Below are 26,612 nucleotides of genomic sequence, written 5' to 3'. Positions count from 1 at the left end.
TGTCCTCCGACCTTCTTTCTTCTATTCAGAGGAGTATGGACCAAAGAAATTAAAGGGTTTGATTAAAGCCACACAGTTTTTATGTTTCTGAACCACAGTGTGGATCTGGATTTTTCAGAGTCGTGAGACCGACCTTTCTCGAACCTGAACAAGCTTTTTAGCTTTCGGTGGGGTGGGGTAGAATTGTGACCAAAGGTACAGTTTCTCCATATGTCGTGGTTTTGATTGGATTTCCTCTACCATGGAGTTAAAAAGAGTGTAATGGACATTCACCAAAAATTGATCTATAGTGGGCCTGTTAGGATTTCTTTCTCTAGAAAGCCTTAAAAATATTTTCTAATTATTGGACTGTCCTAACTTACTAAAAAGAAAAAGAAAAAAAGAAAAAAACCAAAAAACAAAACAAGAATAACGACAGTAATTGGCATAGCTCGCTAAAATACGTCGTAAGTTGACACTTGAGAGCCTGGAACTTCAAGTTTTTCCAACGTTTTTCTCTGAATAAGTGTTATTGAATCTGTTATATCCATTTTAGAATTTGTCTCTGTAGTTTCCTTATTCATACATTTGTGGTGAGTTTAAAAGATAATTATGTTCAGAATACTTGTGTCTCATAGAGATTTGACACAGAATATGGAACAAGTGTTGCTTTTATTGGAAGTCACAGCAGTAGCACAGTTTTCCTCATTTCATTTGTTTCTGGTACCATGCATGGTGTTGCCTTCTTATGTAAATTTACCAAAGAATAAATGTTCAGTAAAAATCATGTCATATCGCTTTGTTTCACTCCTCTGCAAGGTGTTGACTGGTTTACTTCTTACCACATGGGTGTTGGTTGACTAGTAGGGCAGAGAAGAAAGTTTATCCATCAGAAACAGGAGGAAGGAGAACAGGAGAAGTGGCCTTCCCAGGTCAGTCAGGTTTCACATTTATGCTGAGTGGGAACCAGCAAGTGTGACCAAGAGGTGGTGTCTGTGGAGGTCGGGAGCACACGTAGGTAGGTAGTGCAGTTGTCGTTTTTTCACCATGTATTCCTGGAGCCAGACCCAACCTGCTGTTTTTCTTGCAAGCATGCTCAGAAGTGCAAAAGTAATGGAAGATATGAATTCTCAAATCTCATGAACTAATTAATTAGCCTCCAGAGTCACAGAGAGCGAAGTGATAAGTTATTCTCTTACCATTGGAGAGATTTCTTGCCATTTATTTATCTGTAATCTTTGTGAAAATTAGAGTGCAATATTTTACTCAAAATAACACCCACCAAAATAAACTCATACTTTAAATCCGTTTTCTTCAGAAGCTTCTTGAAGTCACCTCATATAATTCTTGCACTGTTAGGGGAAAAAAAAGTATGTCTTGAGAAACATACCTATTTTTGATGAATAGTGCAAGCATGTCCCACCTTATTTATGAATGATATTTTTGTGGAATAGGTTTATATAGGTTTATGTTTATGTACAGTTAAACTTGAGTCGGAATGAGTAAGTGACTTGAACCCAGGAAAGGAGAATAAGTATGACATTTGATTTATGGTTTTATTATGAGCAGCCTATAAAGCTGCTGGTTTTTATAGTTGACAGTCCTATGTGGCTTTGAAGTCCCAATGAAACGTTTGTGATGTTGCTTGCTAACACGCCGAGTGGGGAGCAGGAAACGCGGAGCACTTCCGCAGTAGGGTAGCTCGGCCATGAGTGCATCTGACACGTGCAGCAGGTTCCTCATGTCAGATGTGTCGAACACTCAGGGAGCCAGTTGAGCCATCTTTGCTAAAATGTAAAATGTCTAGAAAACTATATCCTTTAAAAAAATCCTTCAAGGCTGTTGTTGCCATCCCCCAAATTTCTATGAATGTTTACCTAAGACTGATCCTAGAATGTTAATAAATCCCCTGTATACTGCTAATGTGCTGAGACACAGAAAGCCAGAAATCACCCCCTGGGGAGGATGGCCACGCCGCAGTCCCTTCTCCTCCATTCTCCTCTCGGAATCTTGGGCACGCACGCACACGCGCCTGGTGTGAGTTTAAGACACCAGGTCCGGGACTCTAACCGTGGTCGAATACATGGAGTCCAGCGACATAGCTGTTACGCCATCTGCTGGTCCTGAAAACCTGTTTATCTTGAAAAGTGTAAAATGGTGGTAGCTTGGGAACATGTAGCATGCCTTTTATTAGGGTGGGAAGCAGATGGCTGACTTGGAGATTGGGCTTAAAATGCAAGCCAAGGCCGCCGTCCCACGAGGTGGCCAGGGAGATCATCCGGTCTGCCAGCTCCACTGGGCCTCAGGCCAGCGGCCTACCTCAGACCACAGCTCGTGTTCCTTTTAGTGTGGCCTCTTATAACTATCCACAAGGCCCAGAGCCTCGGCCATACTTCCTTGCTCTGAAGAAGCATGGCAAGATTTGGCGAGCAAGCTGGAAGACTTGCAGATTTCTGGGAAAAAAAGAAGTGACATCATTTGGATCTCAGCTTTGTCTTTGAAGATTCAGGGCATTGAAACTTAATTTTGTCCCAAGAAAGATTGTGAAGTGTGATATCTGTCATGCTGATCCATGAGGCTGAGCTGATTTTCCTGCAAGAAGCTGGTCGGTGTGGACAGTTCAAGGGCTTTCCTTACTGAGCACACTAGATGCTGGCAGTCACTGGGCAAGTACAGGCTTCCCGAGCATGGCCTGAAAGCTCTGGGCAGTCCAAGCACTCCTGTCCTCTCTCCTCCCCGGGTTTCCCACTGATTGTACTTACCTCAATGGTCTGTGGGCTTCTCTCCACCATGCATTTAATAATGATGTCGATAAAATTCAAAATAAATGTCATCATCTCCTCTAGTACAAAGACTCCCCATCAGCCTTCAACTCCCAAGGCTACCATTAACCTCTGCTGAGATTCCAGGAGCCCTCCTACCCTCACTTCCCAAACAATTACCAGCACAGGCGAATGCCAGGGCACTTGAGCACGTGGCTCCTACCACCATGTGGTTACCACTGTCTCCTCCTTCACTAGGGTGGGAGCCGTAAGGACAGAGCTTGTGTTTTACAGTCCCTGCCTGGTATTGTACAATGGGGTAGCTGCTTGGTGGGTGAGTGGATGGATCAGGGAATGACTGGTCTACGTTCGCAGGGCTTCCCTTTAAATTTCCTGGTAATGTTTCTCAGAGAAGTTTCACAGCTTAGCGTCTGTTAGCATTTCCTATTAGAAGACATTTTGGAGATCATCTTTGACTTTAGGAATCTTCAAACCAAAGACTGCACACTGTGCCCTGAGCCGCAGGGTTGAGGTGTCAGAGAGAGTGAGGATCTTGAGGGCTCTGTTCGACACTCGTTTATGAAAGCTAAATCTGCTACATTTGATTTTGTTCTACTAGGCTGAGCAGACGTGTAGGAGTTTAGAATTTTTTCTGATATAGTAAAGTGTTAAATTGATGAGAGATAACCCTTAGATCAAGGTCTGCAATTGTTTCTTCTGTTTTTCTACTGGACAGGGAAATACCAGCTCTCTCCCACAGTGAACATGCCCCAGGACGACACCGTCATCATAGAGGATGACAGGCTGCCCATCCTGCCTCCACATCTCTCTGACCAGTCATCTGCCAGCTCTCATGACGACGTGGGATTCGTGACAACAGACGCCGGCACTTGGGCCAAAGTTGCCGTCAGCGATTCAGCCGACTGGTGAGCTCATATGAGGGCTGAAATGCGTTCGGTAATCGCGGTCACATTTACGTTATGTTCGGACAGTTTATCACTGAGCGTAGTTATCTAACAGCAGTGTTCTGTTTTCACGGTTTTAATACTTTTCATTATCGTCCTTTTAATGAAAGATCATACCCCAGCTCTGCAAACCTGCTTCATTCTTTCAGCCTGTCAAGTACTGCAGTTAGTAACTTAGCCAGAACAACAAACCACCACTAACCCAGACCTCCTGTGATGGGTCTCCAAGTTTTGTTTATTTTAGTTCTGTGGCGATTTGATGAATATTTTTCTATGAAATAAATAAATTCGAAGCAAACCCCTAAGTGAATTGTAACAATTGGATGTCTTTGGCAAAACTAATCATTTATTTTTTCTGGGAGTGGGAAGAGGCTTATTTTAGCTTTCCTTTTTGGAGTGCTTTAACCATGCTCCAAAGTGCCCTGTCCTTGTTTTTAGCAGTGACTTTGGAGTGGTCTCCTGCTACTTTCTCTTTGCTGTCTTTCATAGTAGAACAAAGCCTTTGAAATGATGAGCCAAGGTGGGGCTTGCAAAGGGGCACAGGTGCCTGGTGATTGTGTATGTCAGTGAGCCCAGGCAGAGTCCCTCTCAGGACCCTGCCCCTGAGGCTGTGGTGAAAACTCACAGGAACCACTGAAAGCACTTACCAGGGTTTTCTTTTCGCCCTTTCTCTGGGATCTGTTATGAACCCATCAGCAGAATTATGTTTAAATGTTAAGGCATTTTCCTTCTCCACTTATCCATTTCTACCTCCTACTCTTTACTAGTGTGGCAACATTAAATATGTTAAATATGACAGAGGAAGTGTTGGGGGGGTGGGGGGTGGGGGGCGGCTGACACTGGTGAGTATGAACATTGTAGAGATGATTTTAACAAAGTAAACCACCCCCAGTCCTCTTCCCTGCCCCCCAGGGGAACACAGGAACACATAGCTCTTTTATCTGTTAACTCTGCAGATGTTCTTCTGGAATCCTCTCACCTGTTATTTGGGCCCTTGAAAAGGTTCCTTTCAGGCTTTTCTTTATTTCTTTTCTAATTCTCCTTTTGAAAACACAGGATTTAAAAATAGAGCTACACTCCAGTCTGCATGATAATAGCTTATCTTTGAACGAGTGTTTTTAGTTTAAGTAGAGGGGAGGGCTTCAACATAAAGGGAAAGGCAGGGAATCTCCTCAGAAACCTCAGGTTGACTGCTGCAGTTTCTGAATGTGAAAGCAGCCCTGAGGAAGGAATGGGTGTGCAGCCCTCAGCACTGGGACAGAAGCCTTTGAATTGCCCCCAGGATGAGAAATCACAGAGGAGGTCATAGGAATAAGCCTGTCCCACGCCTGGTAACTCAGTGTGTTGGAGAAAATAAAGAAATACCAAGCAGGGCTAGGTTGTGGCATGAATTTCCCTAAGGAGGAGTTGCAAAATGGTGAGGAATTGTGAGGTTTTGCTGTGGGGAACTTGGGGCAAAGACAAGCAGGAGAAGGAAGGGTTATCCAAACAGGAATGGCAGCTGTTCTGAATCACAGCCGAAAATGTAAGCTCTTCCAGCCTAACAATATCTCCGTAATCCTTGATGAAAATGTTACCAAAACAAAAGGGCAATAAGATGGGATTAATAACTGGAATTTTAATAACACGGGTCAGGATATGGTTACATTCTTTAAAGCATCAGCTGTCAGAGCTGCTATCTAACTTGTGAAATGTCCTCCTGTATTGTTTATTGTGTCTGAAATTGGCTTAATGGGTATATTGCTAGGGAAGAATTAATTATGTCACGGTTTAAGAGTATTTAGTTATTTTACGACGCTTATTAACTCGCACACTCATTTGACATTTTAAATTGTGCATGTTTACGGTTCACTGCACAATTCAGAGAGGCTAAATATGTCAAATGGCTAAACTTCTCATTTGTCCACTATTAGAATATACTTTTTTCAGCCCATTCATTGGTTTGGGGAACTTTTACAATGTTTGTTAAAGGGAGAACAGGTATCATCACAAATACTACTTCATTTCAAAGGATATTTGTTTAAAAACATGCCCGGCCCGCCCAATTTCCTAGTGGCTAAGAGGGCTGGCCCTCTCATGGCCTGCTGTGTGGTTTGAATTCTGGCATTGGCTGCTTGAAAAATTCCAGGTGCACCTGCATATATGTCCCAAATCCCAACAGGATGGAGAATACATAAGAGAAGGGATTGTGTCATGACCACACCCCATCCGAGCACCCTCCGATTGGGGCAGCTTCTCTCTCTTTCTCTGTCTCTCTGGTGAGCACACACAACCTGGCAATGAAGAAAACATGCCAGTATATGGTGCTGAGGCAACATGGTCTATGTGAATATTTATTTGAAAAAATCTTTTACTAATAATTTCTATTACGACTATTTCACATTCGCTCTGTCCACGTTACCAGCCAGGCTCTGAAACAGAGCATTATGTGAAAGGCACCTGAAGCTTCACCATAACCATGACTCTGATTCTCCTTAGAGCATCCAACTTATTCAGTGTTTTGAAGAAGAAATACGATGTTGCTTTTTTTTTTTTTTTTTTTTTTGAGAGGTTTTTGCTATAGGGCGCATGTGCTCCCCAGAAAGATAGACAGAGATAAAGAGATAGAAAGTGAGCAATCAACCCCCAGGGGGGATGGCTATGTTGCAGTCCCTTCTCCTCCACTCTCCTCTCTGGATCTTGGGCACACACGCACACGCGCCTGTTGTGAGTTTAAGCCACCAGGTCCAGGACTTGAACTGCGGTCAACTACATGGGCGTCCAGAGACATAGTCATTACACTAAATGCTGGTCCTAATGTTGTATTAAAACCAGAGATTTCAAGTAGAATGCAAACAAAATAACATTTCTGCAGACATAGCATAGGGGTTCACGAAACTCGGAAACACCGTTGTTCTGGTCTGGTGGCAGAATCCCACATGGCTGACTGTGTGGTTCAGGCCCCAGAACTGGCAGCTTCAAAACCCAAAACACGCTGTGTGTGTGTGTGTGTGTGTGTGTGTGTGTGTGTGTGTGCTCAATTCCCAGAGGAGAACTGGAGGGGAGGGATGGCAGATTGATGAGCCCCCTGGGTGGTGCGAGGAGTGGAAGTCTCTCTCTCTTTTTCTCGTGAGTGCCACACCCTTTAGCAATCTAAAATAAAATTGAAAATAACATTAAAACAAAATTGTTTTTCTCTTGGGCTAAACTCTTGGTCCCTGTGAGAAGGGTGCGTTTCCCTCCTCTGTGCACCTGGGCCAGGACCAGGCCTTGCTCCCCGAGGTGCTTGGGAGGCAGCTTCCTGCCCTGTGTGACCATGAGACTGATGCGGCCTGAAGTCCTGGTTGCCTGTCTTACCTCTTCCTTGTACTTCCAAATAGATCCCAAAGGATTGTCCCCACTCCTCCATGTAGTTTTTAAGGATCCCAGGTTTCCATTGCTATAATTTGCATTTCTTTGGTACCTTGAAATAGGTCTTCTCTAGTATTAGGATTTTTGTAGTGGTTTATAATTTACAAAGTCTTTCGCCTGTGCCTTTGTGAGATGCTTGAAACAACCGTTTGCTTTATTAAGGCTATTCAGACATTTGGTCAGAAAACATTTCAGGTCACTTAGCCTGTTAGCAGAACTTGCTCCTCAGTATTCTACTTTTCAGAACGGTTGGCTTAGCTGGTCAGTAAGGGCCAATGATCTTTTTTTTTTTTTTTTTTTTTTGGGGGGTTTTTTTTTTGGGGCAAGAGAGGTTTTTGCTATAGGGCAAATGTGCTCGCTGAAAAGACAGAGAGAGCCAGAGAGACAGAAAGCAAGAAATCACCTCCCAGGGGAGATGGCCACGCCACAATCCCTTCTCTTCCATTCTCCTCTCGGAATCTTGGGCATGCACACACATGCACCTGGTGTAAGTTTAAGCCACCGTGTTTGTGGCTTGAACCACAGTCGACTACATGGGAGTCCAGCGACATAGCCATTATGCCAGGTGCTAGTCTCCCATTGATCATTTTTTGCATAATAAATTGCAGCTAAACTTCTGATGCATATTCAGACCAAATCACTGTCCTTTTCCCAATCTGGGCGGATATTCTCAGAAGGCTGGAGGCTAGAGAAGCGTGCTTCCGTCAGAAATCTCCGTGACACGGGAGATATGGCCTGTGCAATTCCCAGGATGTTTGGGTAGCTATGGGGGGGTGTTCCCTACCTGGCTGGAAGGTGCGGTAGCTGGACCCTGGTAAAGGCCAGCCAGTGTGTGTATTTACTGAATATGCCCAGTACAGGGAAAACCATTCTTACGGCATGAACTTGCTCAGAATACTGGGTAGTGCTTTTGAAAGTGTTTACAGATTTTTCCAAGTAGGAATGTTTCTGTGTCATCTCCACTTCCCTTGGAAAGCACTTCAGACTGTCCTACTCCCAGGGGTCTGCCATATGCCTCCATATCACCTCCACGTGAGCCACTGTGTTGGTGACACCAGCCAGATGCCATCTGCACTTAGGCACGCTTTTCCTGACTTCATCTCCCACTTACCCTCTCACCCATGCACCCTCCCCACCAGCTTCGTCCTTCTGGGTTGGGGTTTTCTTATGAATAACAGAGAACTGGGGTCTGCAGATGTTCTCCAATAAATAAAATATGTACTGTTTTGACCCTGGTACCCGCCATGCCTTAATGAGAGGGGGTTCTAAGAGAGGTTTGTTGAATTGATTTCTTTTCACTTGATTAATTAAGTATGTCAGGGAAACTGTATCCTTGTGAAACAACATACGAAAGAGGGGCTTTTCTTTCTGAAACACAAGATAAACAATCTGTAGAAGGACCAGAAAATATCATTTCTGGAGCTTCAGTTGTAGTTTATATAGTCGCTTGTGTAATCCTAATATTTGTATATTAAACTACAGAGTTGTTCAGATATTTAATTCTAGCACTGTCTGAAGAAAAATCAGGCTCATTTTTTATGATCACTTCAAAATAATGATGTATTACCCAGTAGAGTGGAAGATTCGAGAAAGGGAAGTAGACAGGAAATTTACATGGAGTTACTCTAACACGAAATTAACATGGTATTTTTTCCATCGCAGGGTTTTGAGTGGACTCCATTTGTGTTATTTAGTTTAAACTATTTTGAGGACTGTACATAAGCATGTATTCATGTACACAGGTGTATATGAGTTCCTAAGTTGGCTGTCATTATTCTCAGTAAATACTTTGTGTTTATCTCTTTCTTCACCTCAGCTCTTTGAGTCCAGATGTTGATCCAGTTCTTGCTTTTCAACGGGAAGGATTTGGACGCCAGAGTATGTCAGAAAAACGCACAAAGCAATTTTCAGATGCCAGTCAATTGGATTTCATTAAAACACGAAAATCAAAAAGCATGGATTTAGGTAGTGAGTACAATCTCCATGAATCTTTATCTAAATAAGGTTTAGATGCTTTCGGGATAAAATTGATGGTCCCAAACACATGTCTGTTTACTTCGAGCAGTAGAGAAAATAAATATGAAATGTGGCAATTTGGCAAAAATTAGTTGTTCTCTGAGTTTGAGATAACCGTATCACCCGTAAGTGGCATGTTTACATAATATGCAATATGTTCGTATATATGTTTTCTTGTGAGAACAGACACAAGCACACGTGCATATCATGCTACCCGTATAGCCTTGTAAAATGAAACGTCGTAGCACCTCAGCTGTTTAAGACCAATTCTATTGAAATTGTATTTGGTTGGTTGTGAGATTTTTGAACTAGAAGAAAAGCTTGTGGAGAGAAACCATTATCTCAATCCATGTCTGGAATTTGGTTACTTCATGATATCTTCCTTTCATTGCTATTCCTTAAGGTTTATTTAATAGAGATTCTTATGTTTTGCTAATTAAGGCATTTAATCAAAGTTGTAATTTGAGAGAATATTTGAGAGCAAACCAGAGAAGGAAAATGACCATAGTTATTCAGTCAAACACCAATCAGGTAGTGTCTCTTTTTAAATCCAAATCTACCCCCCCAAAAATAATAATAATAATTAATTAAGAAAAATAACTAATTATATCCATGAACGGAATGATTTTAAAACCTTTGTTAATAAACTGTAACATAGGCTGTTCTCTGGTGGCTGTTTGTACTTAAGACTAACAGCATTAATTTACCATAAGCATAAAAGAAAAATTTGGCGATGCGGTGCCTTGGCTAATTATGATATGCTAACATACAAATAACACACGTGACGAAGTGAAATGACTGGCATATTGCATGGAGACACTGCTTTTTTTCCTCCCTGTTTTGATTATGAATGTTTGCTTGGTGTGTCATATTATTTGCATGAAATATTACCAAAGAATTATGGCCTAACTGAAAAGATCTGGGAATGGTTGAAGCATGCTGGCCTGTGGGGACTAACGGGCTAACCATTATGCATTTACCTTTTAACAGTAGCTGACGAGACTAAACTCAATACAGTGGATGACCAGAAAGCAGGTAAGAACGGACAGTTAGACTGTTGCCATAGAAACCGCGGTTCAAGGAGATTATCACAGTTATAGAGCTGCCAATCATATCATGTGTCAACATAAATATTCCAGTCTTGCAATGATGTTTTCATTGTGGGAAATCAAATTGTATAAGAAAAGAAAATTTTTTGTTAGAAAAAATTTATCAGTGGTGCACATACTAAAAGAAATAATTTAGTACTTCAAAAATGCTTACGACGACCATGATTTTTTGTTTTTTTTCTTTGGAGATGTTTTTGCTATAGGGCACGTGTGCTCGCCAGAAAGACAGAGAGAGACAGAGAGACAGAAAGCGAGAAATCACCCCCAGGGGGATGGCCATGCTGCAATCCCTTCTCCATTCTCCTCTCGGGATTTGGACACACACGCACATGTGCCCGGCGTGAGTTTAAGCCACCAGACATAGCCATTGCACCAACTACTGGTCCCAAGGACCTGAATTTTAATAACATTTGCATAGGAATGTTTTGTTACAATCTAAAACAAAATCACAATTCTGAAAACATGCTCTTTTATGGTAAGCTCTTAGGTTTTCAGGTTATCTATAGGATATCTAGATTAATATACAAAGAATGAATCTCAAAGTGGTAATTTTGTATTTGAAAGCTAATAGATAATGCCAACATAAATGTTTTTCGCTGAAGAAGAATATGACTAGTATTGCTATCCTGAGTTATTCAGAAAACCCTAATTCTTTTTCAGATTCCGAAATTAGCTATATTTAATCTGATGTTACATTCAACTGTAAGAGTGTTGAACGACTGACTCCATCATCTTTAAAAAAGAATTATTTCTTTAATTTTATTATTATTATTTAATTTGACCAGAGAGATGGAAAGTAACAAAGCAAGGCCTGGGACTTGAACCACAGTAAGCCCTCTGGGAATCCAGCACCTTAACCACAGCACCACCTGCTGGCCCCATGGCTCCCATATCTCAACTTCGTGAACCTGTCCTAAATTCATTACTTCTGAAGTACGGCTGAGTCATTCTGTAGAACAGTGGATTTTGTTAACTCGATTTGGCATTATAGTACATTTTACTTTTTATGTTGTATGAAAATTGTCAGACGAAAGTACTTAGTTAAAATAATGTACTTTGCACAATTGAGCATTTATAATATATTATTATACGTTTGGAATGGTGTTTTAATTATTCTAGATCTACTATAATGCATTTGTACTATTTAGCCCTAATTAGCTTCAATTCACCTTTTTAACCTGCAGTAGTAATTATTTTTAGCCTGCTTGAGATATGTGTTTACCACATATGTATGTAAAGATTATTTTGGAAATGATTGGAGTTACCACATTCTGTAGAGCAAAAGATAGATTGTAAAAATTATGCTCAATAAATCATAAGATTAACTGTATTGCAAGGCAATGAACTATAGCTTGAACCCATACTAAGTAGTTATTTTTCTTATCAGATGCAAAATTCATTAGCATTCTGAAGCAGGACTAAAGAAAAACTGAGAAAGTATTTGATAGTTGACATATATAATGTAGTAATCGGTTTTGGGAGTTAGAAATATTTAGTGCTTTTAAGGAAGTTACACCTAGGGGCCAGCAGGTAGCTTTATGGTTAAGGAGCTGCATTCTCATGTGGTCAGCTGCAGTTTGAGTCTCAGTCTTGGTGACTTGGAAATCAGGCCAGGTGTGTAAGTGCATGACCAGAATCCCAAGAACATAATGGAAGAGAAGGGATTTTCCCTCTGTCTCTCTCTTTCCAGGGAATACACACATTCTATGGCAAAAACCTTAAAAATAAATAAATAACCCTTGTCCAAGTTAAAGTGAATAGAAACAAGGTTGAACTGCTCAGGTTAAAGGTCGTGGCCTGATATACTATGCCCATTAAGTAAAATGAGAAAAATATTTACTTTAATCAACTTATAGCTATTACAAAGTATGGAATGATTTATTGTGATTTTAGAAATCAAGAATACCCTTGGGGCCAGTGGGTGGCATAGTGGTTACATCCCTGGACTCCCAAATGACTAACTGCAGTTTGAGTCTTAGACCCAGTACTTTGAAAATCACACTGGGAGCGTGTGTGTACATGTGTCCCCAAGATCCCGGCAGGAAAATGGAGAGGGGATTGTGGTGTGGCCATCGCCCTGGGGGGTGATTTCTCACTTTCTCTCTCACTGTCTCTGTCTCTCTCTCCAGCAAGTGCACACATGCCCTATCCCAAAAACATCTTTAAAAAAATAAGAATATCCAGATTTTAACTGACAGCATTCTACAACTCTTATAGCAAGAGTGCAGGTTTCATAGTCTAATTAAACTATGTTTTAAAATGCTTAATCTTACATAAAAAGATCCTTTTTCTCGCCTTTTTTTTTTTTTTTTTGGCCTTATGTACAATCTATACTAACACATTCAATTGGAATATCTTGAGATCAAAAATCACTGGAGAGATGCAAAAGTAATTTTTTGTCTGTTGTTTTTAATTTAATACTAGATATCCCTCTGCCCCAACTGCACTAGCTAGGTCTCCAGTTATTTTTATTTCTTTGTTTTACTTGAATTTTTTTTGTCTTCTTTTTTTGAGAGGTTTTTGCTATAGGGTGCATGTGCTCGCCAGAGAGACAGAGAGATAGAAAGCAAGAAGTCACCCCCTAGGGTATGGCCAAGCTGCAGTCCCTTCTCCTCTAGTCTCCTCTCGGGATCCCAGCATGAGTTTAAGCCACCAGGTCCAGGACTCGAACTGTGGTCGACTACCTGAGAGTCCAGCGACATAGCCTTTATACTAACTGCCGGTTCTGTACTTGAATTTTTTTAAAAGAATTGCTTTATTTTAACCTTATTTATTTATTTATTTATTCATTTAAATTTGACCAGAGAGGGAAAGGGGGGGGAGAGAGAGAGAAAGCCGCCAGGTCTGTTACTCGAACCGTGGTTGGCCATGTGGGAGTCCAGCGCCCTTATCCACCATGCCACCTATTGGCCCCTGTTTTACTTGAATTTTAACGACTATCATGATTTTCTAATTTAACTGAAGTTGGGACAAGGACAGTGGCATTTTAGCCTAGATCATCTGGCCATCGGCCTTTAGTAATGAAAATTGAATCCCATTTCCCTCTGTGATTTGCAGAAGACATCCTCTACTCTTTTGGCAAGAGGAGTATTTGGAGTGGAAAATAAGATCTAGAGGAAATAGTATGTTTATGACTCCTGTCCCTTTATTCCTGGATTTAGAGACTTTATATCATGCAGGGGGGTAAAGTGGACTTCCAAAAGAACAAAGATGAACAGGGATAAAAAGAGAATTGGGTTTCTAACAGTTTAAGCCTCGAATTATAAAAAATAAGCAAAGTAAACTAATGACTTAAAAGATTTATATAAAGTGAGAGCTTTAAGATATTGTTTTAAAATGAAGATAAAACAGACTGCTTTTTCTATATAAGTAAAATATCTTACTTATCCAGAAAGATATATAGAGAAAGATTCTTTTCGCTTGGTATTACTAGTACATGCTAAATTATAATGTTTGAGAAGTTAGTAACCTCATTTAAAAGTCGTAATGTATCACTTTACACCTGTGTTAAACTTTCTTTGACAAATGCAGTACTTAAAATGCAATATTCACATAGTAACCTGCAGCAGAGAGGTTAAGACAGCAGCGTACTTTCCGGGAGCAGCCCACTTCCTGGCCCAAAGCGAAGCGCACTACACCAGGCATGTGGCCACTCCAGAGATCACACTTTGCTGTCTGAGGGCCAACAGGTTTAGGTGAACCCCTTTCTTTTTTCTTTTTTTTTTTTTTTGGAGAGGTTTTTGCTATAGGGCGCATGCGCTCGCCCGACAGAGACATAGAGACAGAAAGTGAGAAATAACCCCCGCGGGGGATGGTCACGCTGCAATCCCTTCTCCTCCATTCGCCTTTCGGGATCTTGGGCATGCACGCACATGCACCCGGCGTGAATTTTAAGCCACTGGGTCCGGGACGCAAACCGTGGTCGACTACGTGGGAGTCCAGCGACATAGCCATTACGCTAACTGCTGGTTCCCTAGGTGAACCCCTTTTTATGGATCGAGAGTCACCAAGGACTCTCTGTGAAGGGACAAGCAGTCAATCTTCGAGTTTTGTGGAATGTGTGGTCTCTGTTGGGGCTCTCGGATTCTCCATCACACAGTGAAGGCATCCATACATGGCCATGGCTGTTCTATCTGAATTTTCCAGGTTAGGCTCACAGTCGACTGGTCCCTGTTACAGAGTCACCCCCCAGGGGGAATGGCCATGCCATAATCCCTTCTCCTCCATTCTCCTCCTGGGATCTTGGGCATGCATGCACACATGCCCGGCATTAGTTTCAAGCCACCGGGTCGGGGACGCGAACCATGGTCGACTACATGGGAGTCCAGTGACATAGCCATTACGCTAACTGCTGGTCCCTTGCATAACTTATTATTTTGAGACATTTCTGCCTTATGTAAATGCAGAGACCCACTCCCCAGCTCCTACAAACCCAGTGCTGACCCTCAGCACTTACCAGTGCCAAACCTTCCATCATTGTGGTATGAATTTAGGGAAAAACTTGAGATGGGTACACTCCGAATTGCACTTACACAATGTTTATTGTTCATTTAATTATACTTGTAATTCATTGTTTTTCTTAGACATTTGCCTTCTCTGTGGTGAGGGATCCTCAGTTTTCATATATACTCATGCCCTTTCTGAAATTTATTATAGTTTTTATTGCTCTTAGGATATTAAGTAAAATCTCAGCTATCTTTTCACAAAGAAAGCTGAATTTATAAAATTGATTTTCAATGATCTTTACTGAAAATATGAAATCTCTCTTGGAGACGTATGCACACATACATATACATACTTGTACATATATATATATATATATATATATAATACACACACATATCCTTGATGAACTTTAGAAAGTACCAAATATTTTGTCTAGCATTTTTTTAATTTCTTTCTTTTAGTTAGAAGTTTTTGCTATGAGGCACCAGCACTCTCCAGAGAGAGACAGTGAGAGCAAAATTGAGAAATCAGTCCCGGGGGCTGGCCACACCACAATCCCTTCTTCTCCGTTCTCTTTCTGGGATCTTGGGCATGCATGCACATGCACCTAATGTGATTTTCAGGCCACCAGATCTGGGACTTTAACTGTGGTTGGCCATGTGGGAGTCCAGCAACATACCTGCTATGTCATCTATACAATTATCGGTACAACCCAAATACACCGGTAAATTGTAAAAATCGATAGGCACAACTTATTCAGAAAAAGATCTTCCCAGTGCCCATTGTTGGAAGTATAATGGTAAATAGCCCCGAGGCCAGATGGTACTGGGTGGTGAAAAGGTGGCACCCTACCAAGGCAATGCCACACAAGAAGGTTGCTGGTTCAAATCGGGGCACCTTCTTGGGCTTTGGACACCACTGCACTGTGCCAATGACCCAAGGCTGGAGGAAGGCTGGGGGTGGGTCGTGGTAGTGGGCCCTGCTGGGAGTGTGCTTACTAGCTCTCTCTCATTCCTGAAAAAATAACCTTTTAAAAAAAAATCCTCCTCAATAGCTATTTAAAAAAACATATGTAAACATCCCTGACCAGGATGATCTTTTCCTTTTTCTTTCTGAGTCCTTGATTACTTCCTTTTTTTTTTTAAATTTTTTTTTATTTTTAGTGCTTCAGAACAAAATTATTTTTCCTTTCTGTGACATGACTTTTATGAGTAATTCAGAAAATGACCTGGTCAGAAATTGGAGTGCTATCAAGAGAAGACATAAGATTGATCTCCTTGAAAGAAATATTTCATGTGAACTTTGGTCATACAATAAATTATGAATTATATACAAGCCCGCATTGAGAAAGCAAAATCTGTCCTCTTTTCCTTCCCCAGCACATGACTTTATGAACTCTAACTTCTTCGTTAGAGCCTTGCTACTGTACTCATCTGTTCTTGCTTAAAGCCGCTACCCCATTGTGAAAATTAGGTGAAAGATGTAACATAAATGAGTCTTAAGAAGACAATTCTGTTGCCTCCCTCCGTTCAGTTGTCATTCTGTTCCTGCTCTGAGCTATGGAAAGCCCAAGTCACAATGATTTGTCTTCTAGGTAATAAACATGACAAGGCTACTCCTTAATTATTGATCAACATATGGCTGACGATCCCATGTAGAGAGAAACTATTTTGTTTCTCCTACCCTTCATTTTTTTTAACCTGTCTTTTGAGCACTGTACGTGCAGAGCCAGCTCTGGAGCCTGCATTGCCCACGTGAGGCTCAGAGTGGGTATTTTAGCTGTCTCGAGGCTAAATTAGTCTACCTGCGAGTGCCCAGTCAGGCAGTGATGGATGAGGCTGTCTACCCCGCCAAAGAAATCCGTTTTGATTGCTTCCTAAAGCGTGGTAGTGTTGGCCATCTCCCCCCAAGAGAAAGAGCCACATCCTTAATTTCCCGGACCCTCCCCTGCTGTCCTGTGGAAATGTTCTTGGAGTTGCGAGGCCATCTCCCTCTGGTCCCTCACCTGCTTTTCAGACACTGTTCCGAGACTGGGACTAACATATTCACAGCCTGCTCCTCGTCCCCCCTCGCTCCCTCTGCGGGACTCAGGCGTGCCTTGCTCTTTCTGTAGAACTCATTTCCTGGGATCAAGTGCCTACCCAGTTCCGGGTGCCCTGCTTCCCTGGCGACTGTTATTTCTGGGCTCTTTGGGAGATGGATGGTTGACAGTCTGCAGGTTGATAGGAAGGAGACTCAAGGAAACCCCTTGACACGGACTTCTAGCCCCCATTGAGCTGCTGAAAGTGCTTGCAGTTCCAACGGAAAGCTTCTTCCTGGTCGCCTTGTCATCACCTCTGCTTTTCAAATAAGCAGCTCTTGCCTTTGGCATGTTCATGTTACTTGCAGCAAACTGATTTGACAAAGGTTTCATCTTGATGGATGAGGCTGTCTCCCCCGCCAAAGAAATCCGTTTTGATTGTTCCCTAAAGCGTGGTAGTGTTGGCCATCTCCCCCAAGAGAAAGAGCCACATCCTTAATTTCCCGGACCCTCCCCTGCTGTCCTGTGGAAATGTTCTTGGAGTTGCGAGGCCATCTCCCTCTGGTCCCTCACCTGCTTTTCAGACACTGTTCCGAGACTGGGACTAACATATTCACAGCCTGCTCCTCGTCCCCCCTCGCTCCCTCTGCGGGACTCAGGCGTGCCTTGCTCTTTCTGTAGAACTCATTTCCTGGGATCAAGTGCCTACCCAGTTCCGGGTGCCCTGCTTCCCTGGCGACTGTTATTTCTGGGCTCTTTGGGAGATGGATGGTTGACAGTCTGCAGGTTGATAGGAAGGAGACTCAAGGAAACCCCTTGACACGGACTTCTAGCCCCCATTGAGCTGCTGAAAGTGCTTGCAGTTCCAACGGAAAGCTTCTTCCTGGTCGCCTTGTCATCACCTCTGCTTTTCAAATAAGCAGCTCTTGCCTTTGGCATGTTCATGTTACTTGCAGCAAACTGATTTGACAAAGGTTTCATCTGTCACGATACAATGAAAGCTGATGATTTTGTTCTCATGTTTTTCTTAATGAAAATAGAGGAAACCTGAGATAAACTTAGGAAAAATAAAAATTAGTAAGTATTGCTTTACTTTCTCGTTGTGTCTTACCTATCCACACTCCCGAACTCATCATTGAGAAAATACTGTATGTCCCCAAAGGTTTGCACAGAGTGGAAATATATCAGGTATGTATTTTCACCACTAATTCTAACATGTGGCTTCTGTGAACCTCCAAGGCTCCCCCAGCAGAGACGTGGGACCCTCCCTGGGCCTGAAGAAATCAAGCTCCTTAGAAAGTCTGCAGACAGCGGTGGCCGAGGTGACTTTGAATGGGGACATTCCTTTCCATCGTCCACGGCCCCGGATTATCAGGGGAAGGGGCTGCAACGAGAGCTTCCGGGCTGCCATTGACAAGTCTTACGACAAACCTGCAGTTGATGATGACGACGAAGGCATGGAGACCTGTAAGTGTATGATGGTTATAAGAATGGCATTTACGGACTGCTGGCTAGAACCATGGTCCTTAAAGTGTGCTCCGGGGAACCCAAGGGTGTCACAGGACACCTCACGGGGGTCTATGGGGTCTATGAGGTCTCAACTGTTTTTACAATAATAATAAGACCTCATTTGCCCCTTCACTCTGCTTCTCTCACAAGTATACCACGGGGCTTCCTAGGGGCCACATGGCATGCCTCAGGGCCACGTGGCATGTCACGTGCGATGGATTTCACAGAGGCAGATACGGGAGTCTGTCTTTTCAGCCGGAGAGCAAAGTGAAAATTGTGAAAAGTGTGACACAGTGCAGCGCCATTGTTCTCATTAATTGCGCTTGTAAAATATAGTTACCTTTGGTAAAAATGTAATTTTGGTTGACACCAAATTGTTTTGCTATTTTTATGAAGTAACTCATTTTTTAATCTCAGTTTTAATTCAGTACGCAGTGACATAATCCATATTCAAAAAAATGATTTGGAACCTTTAATAATTCTTCGGGGTGGAACGTTAGCCTGAGGACCTAAATGGTTAGAACAGTAGTTGTATAGCGTCTATAACGTGATGCCTCCCGTGGATATCTGTAATCATCCATGATTTAGAAAACATACTTTTGCTTGTAGGAGTTATTCTTGCTTTTTTTTTTTTTTTAACTGACTTATCAAGATATGTTTGTGTCATGTGTGTGTACTTCCAAAGGGCAGAATGTTTAAGCCACAATTATTGAAAGCCGAAGGTTAATATGAATGAACAATAAAAAGTGATTTATAAATATGTACAAATGTATGCTTCAGGGGAACTTATCTTTGTAGTTAAACATTTCTTGTACAAAAATAACTATTCTATTTACAAGTAACAGGGAAATTCTACTAATATATTTACTTAGAATAGAAAGGTCTTTAAAGTCCTAATAATAATAGTAAACCTTGTCGATTAGTGTATACTGTTTACAAGTACTAATTAAGATTTATTCTTTTAACCGAAAATGTGACTTCCCATTCTAATTGATGTAAGAAATAAGAAAGTTAAAGCCCAATTTTAAAGCAAAGACCAGAGACAGGGTCATGGACTGTGAATTACTTGCAGTTTAATATTACTTTGGGGTGAACCACTTACACCTAAGGGAGACTGATGGGAAAGGAGCATTTTGAATTAAAAAGAGATCACATTAGATTTAAAGCAAATTTGTGTAATTTTTTTTCTGGTACCATACAATGTGTCTGGGAAACGAGAATTTCTGCCATAATGAAATATTTAATGCAAAACTTAGAGGATTGCTTTATTCCCTCCTCCCACCCTGCCTTAGTCTCCATCCAAATCTGGACAGCTTTTCACTGCAGTCAGCCAGTGATTTCAAATATATGCAGCCTATCCTTGCCAGATGAAGAACAGATTTCCGATTTTGCTGCCAAGCCGGGTCTTCCAGATCCTGAGTCACACGAGCTTCTGAACCCGTGGCGTTTTCTCTCGAGGCGAGCATGGCTCTCTGCTGCCTCACCTAATACCTCTCGGTACTTAAAGGTCTTGCCTTTGCCTGCCCGGCCTTGTCTTTTGTGAAAGTATAGTACTTTGGTCCCTCCACAGATATATGTTAAGCATCTTTAATTTGTGATGCTTTCAAACTTTTTTTTTGGAGAGGTTTTTGCTATAGGGTGTGTGCACTCGCCAGACAGACAGAGATAGACAGCGAGAAATCACCCCCCAGGGGGGATGGCCACGCCACAATCCCTTCTCCATTCTCCTCTCAGGATCTTGGGCACGCATGCACACGAGCCCGGCATGAGTTTAAGCTGCTGGGTCCGGGACTCGAACCGCAGTTGACTACATGGGAGTCCAGCGACATAGCCATTACGCTAACTGCTGGTCCTGATGCTTTCAAACTTTTATGCTGGTTAAAATCTCATGGTTCCTCGTAAAATGCAGTTTTCTTATTTATCATGTCACTCATTTCAGTGTGACAGGGCTGGCACACATGTGTACGAGGACGGGCCCGAGTCTGCAGGGCAGGCTCCAGGGTTTCCCACCAAGGTGGCATCTTAACTTGTCCCTGTAGATCCTTATTTCCTTCACAACGGGCAGGTGTTGTTTTTGTTTCTTTGTTTTTTAAGAGAGAGGTTTTTTTGCTATAAGGTTTGTACTTGGGCTGAAGACAAAGATAGAAATAAAGTGAGAAATCACCCTCCAGGGGAAATGGCCATGCCGCAGTCCTTCTCCGTTCTCTTCTCGGGATTTGGGGCATGCAAGTACATGCACCCAGTGTGTGTCAAGCTGCCAGGTCCGCGACGAGAACCACAGCTGGTCATGGGGGAGTCCAGAGCCCTACTCACTGTGCCACCTGCTGGCCCACAGCAACAGTACTTTAAGATTCATATCCTTTGGGGTGGGAGCAATCCATGTATAGATGAGAGTTTGTGAGCCAAACGTGAAGCTCTAGACAAGAGCTGAGAAAGATACTTACGGCAGGTGTCCTAAATCCACCGCAGCTGGAACCAGACCAGACTGTACTCTGCAAAATCCCGTTTCCGTTCATTGTTCTCAGACATTGTGCTGGACTTTGGATAGGCTCAGAAGGAAGTGGAGGGGAAGCCCCTACTGTAAATTTTGGATTTTTGCAGTTGGGATTGTTGAAACTGTTCTAATGAGTAGAATGGACACTAACGTAGAATGAGGTGATTTGCATCTTAGTCCACATTCTTCTCACTTATTTGGGTTTTGGGTCAAACTGCTTAAAATCCTTGAGCTTTCATTCCCTTATTTGTGGAACTGAAGATCGGATGGCTAGATCAGGGACCTCCAAGCCGTGCACTGTGCCTCTGGTTGGGAGAGGTCCCGAGTGGTTTCGGAGAGTCTTGGTTTTGCCCTCACTAGGCCTCTGCCTCCACAGTTATGTCTGAATTACTCTTATACACTGGAGTTCTCTATATATTTTAATTTTAAGAAGTGGTGTGGGGGAGAGCTGGGGTCAGCAGGTAGCATGTTGGTTAGGGTGCTGATCTCTTACAGGGCCAATCATGGCTCAAGTCCCAGACCTGGAAGCTTGCTGTCTCACTCCCTCCTACCTCCGTCTCTCTGGTGAGCTCATGTGCTCTGTAGCAAATTAAAATAATAATAACAAATACAAGTAAATATATATATATTTTTGGAGAGGTTTTTGCTATAGGGCACGTGCGCTCGCCCGACAGAGAGAGAGAGGGAGCGAGAGAGAGACAGAAAGAGAGAAATCACCCCCAGGGGGGATGGCCACGCCGCAGTCCCTTCTCCTCCACTCTTCTCTTGGGATCTTGGGCATGCACACACATGTGCCCATTGTGAGTTTAAGTCACCAGGTCTGGGACTGGAACCAAGGTCAGCTACATGGGAGTTAAGCGACATAGCTATTAAGCTAACTGCTGGTCCCACAAATACAATTAAATAATTCTTTGAAAAAATACACAAAAGGAGGGATTACAGTTTTTAGGAATATATTTTTAAAGTTCCGGCTTGTTCTCTTAGGTCGCTTTCTGTCTGAGCGGTCGTGATCCTCTGTCCCCATTCACTTCCCACCTGCATGCGCACCTGCCCCTGTGAAGCCACCGTGGCTCAGCCTTGCATTGTCTGGTGTGGCAAGGAGCCCACGGTGGGCTGCAGTGAGGAGTGTCGCACTGAAGTGTGGGTAACTGTGCTCCTGAGTAACTACCACAGGGAGGGAGAGGGCGTGTGGGGGACGGTGGCCACCACCCACCAGAGTGAGAACAGAGGAGGGAGGCAGGGAGCGTGTCACTGTCACCAGAGGTGGGGGTGAGGGAGAGAAGACTTCGGGATGGGGTGACATCTCACTGTGCCTGTTTCTGTCCCACACTGGACATCGCATGGGTAAGACTTCAAAAAGTTTGCAGAAAAGTGGCATTAAAAGTATGTGTTTATTTTGGTGTAAAAACTTTGAAATCCCTGTGTACTTTTTTCATAGTATGTGTTTTCCATGAACTTTTCACCTTCAATGCCTCAGCAACCTCTGTTTTCCTTTCAAAAATAAAAAATGCCTGTCGAGGGTGGGGTTCCCACTGGTGGCACTGGACTGTCACCATTACGGTTGACTGGGGAGGACAGGCGTGCTGTGCCTCAGGGTCCCCGGCCATGAAAGGCCCTGGGGAGCTCTTCCTGGGCCGTCCTCCCCTTCTCTACGCCCAGCAGCCTTGGTTTGGGGGCAGGTCCCCCACTCTGCTCCCCGCAGCTTCCACTGCCTGTGCTCTGTGGGGCTGGGGTGGGGTCTCTTCTTGTCCTGTGATGTGACTCGGTTCCAGCTGCCCTTGAAATCACAGTGCCCTGTCACCGCTGAGTATGGCTCTGGGCGGGTGATGCAGGTGATGCAGGCCTAAGCCAAGGTACCACTCCTTCCTGGGCCTCACAGAAGGAGGAGATGACAGGCAGGATGTCCCTGAGGCCTGCACTGTGCCCTGTCACTGTTGGGGTGGGGAGGCTGTTCTTCGAACGCTGCAGCTGGGGACCAGCAGATGGCGTAATGGTTTTCTCTGGACTCCCATGTAGTCGACCACAGTTTGAGTCCCAAACCAGGTGGCTTAAACTCACGCCTGGTGTGAGTGCTTGCACGCCCAAAATCTCAAGAGGAGGATGGAGGAACAGGGATTGCAGTGTTGCCATCCCCCCCTCCTGGGGGGGAGGGGGTTGATTTCTGGCTTTCTTTCTCTCTGTCTCAGTATTTCTGTCAATCCGGCCATCTCACACACCCTATAGAAAAAATCTCTTTAAAAAAATAAAGCAAAGCAAAGCCGCGGCTGCCAGGTGAGCAGAGCCTCCCCGCGCCGCCAGCCCAGGCTCAGCAGCCCACCACGGTTGTCCTCTTTACCAGAAAGACGTTGGCACAGGCTTGCTTGATGGCTCTTGTCAGCTGGGCCAGCACCTCCCCAGCGACTGTGTTTCCTAGCCCGGAGCAGGCTGGCCTCTCCGTAGCGTGGAAACCGTGGCACGGACACAGCACTGGGGCCAGGAGACTGGGGCAGGATCCATGTGGTATCTGGTATCTGTCATCTTCCGTAACGCTTCACGTGCTTCCTGCGGAGATGGCAGAAGCCAGCGTTTTTGTCTCTCATTTAATCCATCTGGCCTCTCTGTGTCGTGCGCGTCTGTGTGGTTCAGGATGGAGCTTTGTATTGTGGGACCCATTATCTCCGAGGCCCTACCTGTGTTTGACAGGTCAGGGCATCTACAATCTGCTGCCTCTTCTATGCAAATCACATTCCCAGCCTCTCCCACCCCACGAGACGCCAGTTTCTGTTGCTGCTGAGAACATGCATTGCTTTGTTTTCTTTTTGAAAAATACATAACCCAATTTTTTCATAATTAAAAATTGCCAGAAAGTGTAGACTTGTTATCAATTCTGTGGCAGCTTTTTGTTGGGGTTGGGGAGGTGAAACAGAGCGAAGCCCGATAGCTTCACTCATCGTACCTATTGATTTGAAGATAGGTCAGGTTCAGATTTTTGCATGTGGGCAACTTCATGGCTTGCAAGCGTGGAGACGTGGCTTTCGAATAGCAGCTCCCTTTCTGACAGTGCTCTCACTGGCAGATAAATGCGTTGCTCTAAAATATGCATCGTTTAAGTTTGCAGTGTGAGGTTTGAGGAAACTAAACTCACATTACGACAGCGGCTGACATGAGGGCTTCTAGGGGAATCTCGCTCTTGCTGTTTTATAAGCTACAAAACCTCATCTTGCATTTGATATCTCTGAATTCAGCCCCACGTTTCATCACCATCACTTTGAGCGAAAACAGCACATCCTAAGTCTAATCTTCTCACAAGGAAAAAGACCTTTCCGATTGCAGTAAATCTACTGTGAAAGAGTTCAGGATGTAGGACTCAAAGTTCTACGTGAACCATTTTCTATTGGATTCATCTATTTTAATGATGATCAGATGTTGGTGTATAAAAATATTTGTTCTGAAATACCAGGAAGAAGAATGACCTATCGTTTTATGCCAATTTGTATACTAAAACATCTCCTGCGTTTGAAGAGAACGGGTTTTGATTCTGTTTGTGTGTGTGAAGCTCTTCCTCACAGTTCTTTTTCTAGGTGAAAAGTACCTTAAGCTAAAGTACAATGAACGGTCATGTCTTAAGTGTGTGAATTATAGTCTCGTTATTTCTGACCATTTTTCAGGGGGAAACCTATTTAAGTGTTTGACCCAAATTACTGAAGAGCTGAATCTTAGATTCTCTGCCCCGTGAGTTTTTACCAGGTGGTTGGGACAGTTATGACGCGTTTTTACATAGAAAATAGGCCGTGACTTTCCCAAAACCTGATCCATCACTCAGCATGCTCGCAAACGAGAAAGTTCACGACGCTACAGCTACGTCCAGGTACCTGTGTGCACTGACTTTTCGTGGCACCGACAACCTGATCTGTGGGCTGTAAGTCCCTGCGAGGCAAGGTGCTTCCACTCAGCGAGTGAGCCACGCCTTGACGAGCATGGCGTAGTGCCCGCGTAGTGCTCTGGTTGCCACGTAGTGCCCTCCAGCCTGTGTGGGGTCAGGGTGCAGAGGGAAGTGGGGTGGTGGTGGTGGGGAGGGCTCCCAGGAGGGTGCAGAGAGGACACAGCCATGGCATGCGAGCACACCGGGACGCCACAGCCCCAGCTCCGTCAGGCTGCGTGCTGTGCAGAGAGGAGTGCGGTCTAAGATGGACCAGACAGCACAGGCAGCCTCTGCTGAGCCATTTGCATTCTATCCATAGGACTTTAAAAAACATTTGAAGCATTCCAAGTAAAAGAATGGGATTGAAGCCTCAGGGTAGAGGGAGGGTTATGGGGGCAGGATGGCACACAGCAAGAAGACTGGTTTGTGATGGCTGCAGCCACCCGAGGCAGTGACGCAGCTTGGCAGTGCCTGGGCAGAGAAAGGAGCTGTGCGCTCAGGCTTAGTCTCCCGCGTGAAGACGGATGATGGCGACGGGGTTTCTTTATTAGTGCTCCCAGGCTCGGGGACTTGGAACCGTCACCTCACGGTGTGGCCACTCCATTATGGAGCTTTCTTCATTTTTCCTCATGAAATCGAATGTCTCCCCTTCTTTCCAGCCTAGCCAAAACTTTCATCGTTTAATTCCTGCCTTATCATTAGGCGCTTCTCGCTGGCCCTTCTGTGGCTGATTTGTGCGGGAAGCGTTGTAATCCCGTTTTTGCCCCCGCAGGCCCTCGGCTCCCGTGTTCTCCTGGCCCGTCCCATGGCACTCATGGGATCACCTCTTCCCGCATTCCCTCCCCTCCCACCCACCTGTGTGCATCAGGCGTCACCCTCCTCCTTCCAGAGGCTGTTTCCTGAACACGCGAGTTTTCATTTGACTTTCGAAAGCCCAAAGTTTACGTAGAAATTAATCTGAGACATTTTTGGTATAATATGTCGCGGCTCTCCCACTATGGATTGCTTTTCATGGCAGTTCAGACCTGGCTTGGGAGAGGCATTCTGAGTGGTTCCCATGCATTACTCGCTGTTCACTCGCTGTTCACTGTCCTGTCTACACTGTTATGCTGTTGAGTTCTTTGGTTTTGTTTTTCACTTCCAAATCAGCAGTCGCCTGCCTTCACTCTGACGCAGAAAGTAACATTTCGTATCCTGTTTAGACATGCTGGACATCAAGCCCGCTGGGGATTAAAAGGGAACGCCCACTGGCCATTCCCACAGCAGGTTTATGCATGCTGCCAACTGGGTCATGCACCGCCCCAGGCCAGGACTCGGCACTCCTGGTGGCCTGTCCTTTCAGTAGAAACGTCCCCTGGATGCCTTGAGCAAATCTCCGAGGGCTCAGAATGCTGACGTTGTAACGGTGCTTGGCCTGCTGGCCCCTCACGCTTGTTCTGCAGCGTTCTCTTGGCATGGGAGACAGTGGAGGTGACCTTCTGCCACTGTCTTTAGGGGGATTCTACCCACTTCATTTGGGGATGGGCCAACATGAAATGTAGAAGGTAAAGTAAAAGTGAAGAATGGTGGGGCCAGCAGGTGGGCATGGTTGTAAGGCGCTAGGCTCACACAAGATCGATTGTGGTTCAAGTCTTGGACCTGGCAGCTTAAAAATCATACCAGGTGCAAGTGTGTGCTCAAAGCCCCTGCTGTGGTGTGGCCATCCTCCTGGGGCTGATTTCTCACTTTCCCTCTCTCTGTCTTTCTCCAGAGACCACACACACCTTATGGCAAACACCGTAAAAAAAAAAAAAAAAAAAGTGGGAACCAGCAGTTAGCGTAATGGCTATGTCGCTGGACTCCCATGTAGTCGACCGCGGTTCGCGTCCAGGACCCTGTGGCTTAAAACTCATGCCGGGCGCATGTGCGTGCGTGCCCAAGATCCCAAGAGGAGAATGGAGGAGAAGGGATTGCGGCGTGGCCATCCCCCCTGGGGGGTGATTTCTTGCTTTCTGTTTCTCTGTCTCTGTCTGTCTGTCTGG

General features: G+C 44.1%; 1 protein-coding gene across 23 annotated transcripts in view; it reads left to right on the top strand.

Moving 5' to 3' along the window:
• The window catches only part of PARD3 (par-3 family cell polarity regulator), a 611,947-nt gene that overhangs the window by 342,990 nt on the left and 242,345 nt on the right, over nucleotides 1-26,612 (top strand). For 11 of the 23 annotated variants that reach the window (XM_006158305.2, XM_006158303.2, XM_014591496.1 and 8 more), the window contains 4 exons: nucleotides 3,478-3,667; nucleotides 8,913-9,064; nucleotides 10,103-10,147; nucleotides 17,927-18,154. In XM_006158305.2, coding sequence (XP_006158367.1) covers nucleotides 3,478-3,667; nucleotides 8,913-9,064; nucleotides 10,103-10,147; nucleotides 17,927-18,154 — 615 coding nt within the window. The remainder of the gene's footprint in view (nucleotides 1-3,477; nucleotides 3,668-8,912; nucleotides 9,065-10,102; nucleotides 10,148-17,926; nucleotides 18,155-26,612) is intronic. The other 12 variants (XM_006158308.2, XM_006158307.2, XM_006158306.2 and 9 more) reach the window with 3 other exon arrangements.

The sequence above is a fragment of the Tupaia chinensis genome, unplaced genomic scaffold (genome assembly GCF_000334495.1).
Source record: "Tupaia chinensis unplaced genomic scaffold, TupChi_1.0 Scaffold000578_2, whole genome shotgun sequence".
Taxonomy (NCBI): Eukaryota; Metazoa; Chordata; class Mammalia; order Scandentia; family Tupaiidae; genus Tupaia; species Tupaia belangeri.
This window is presented reverse-complemented; position numbering and strand designations above follow the sequence as displayed.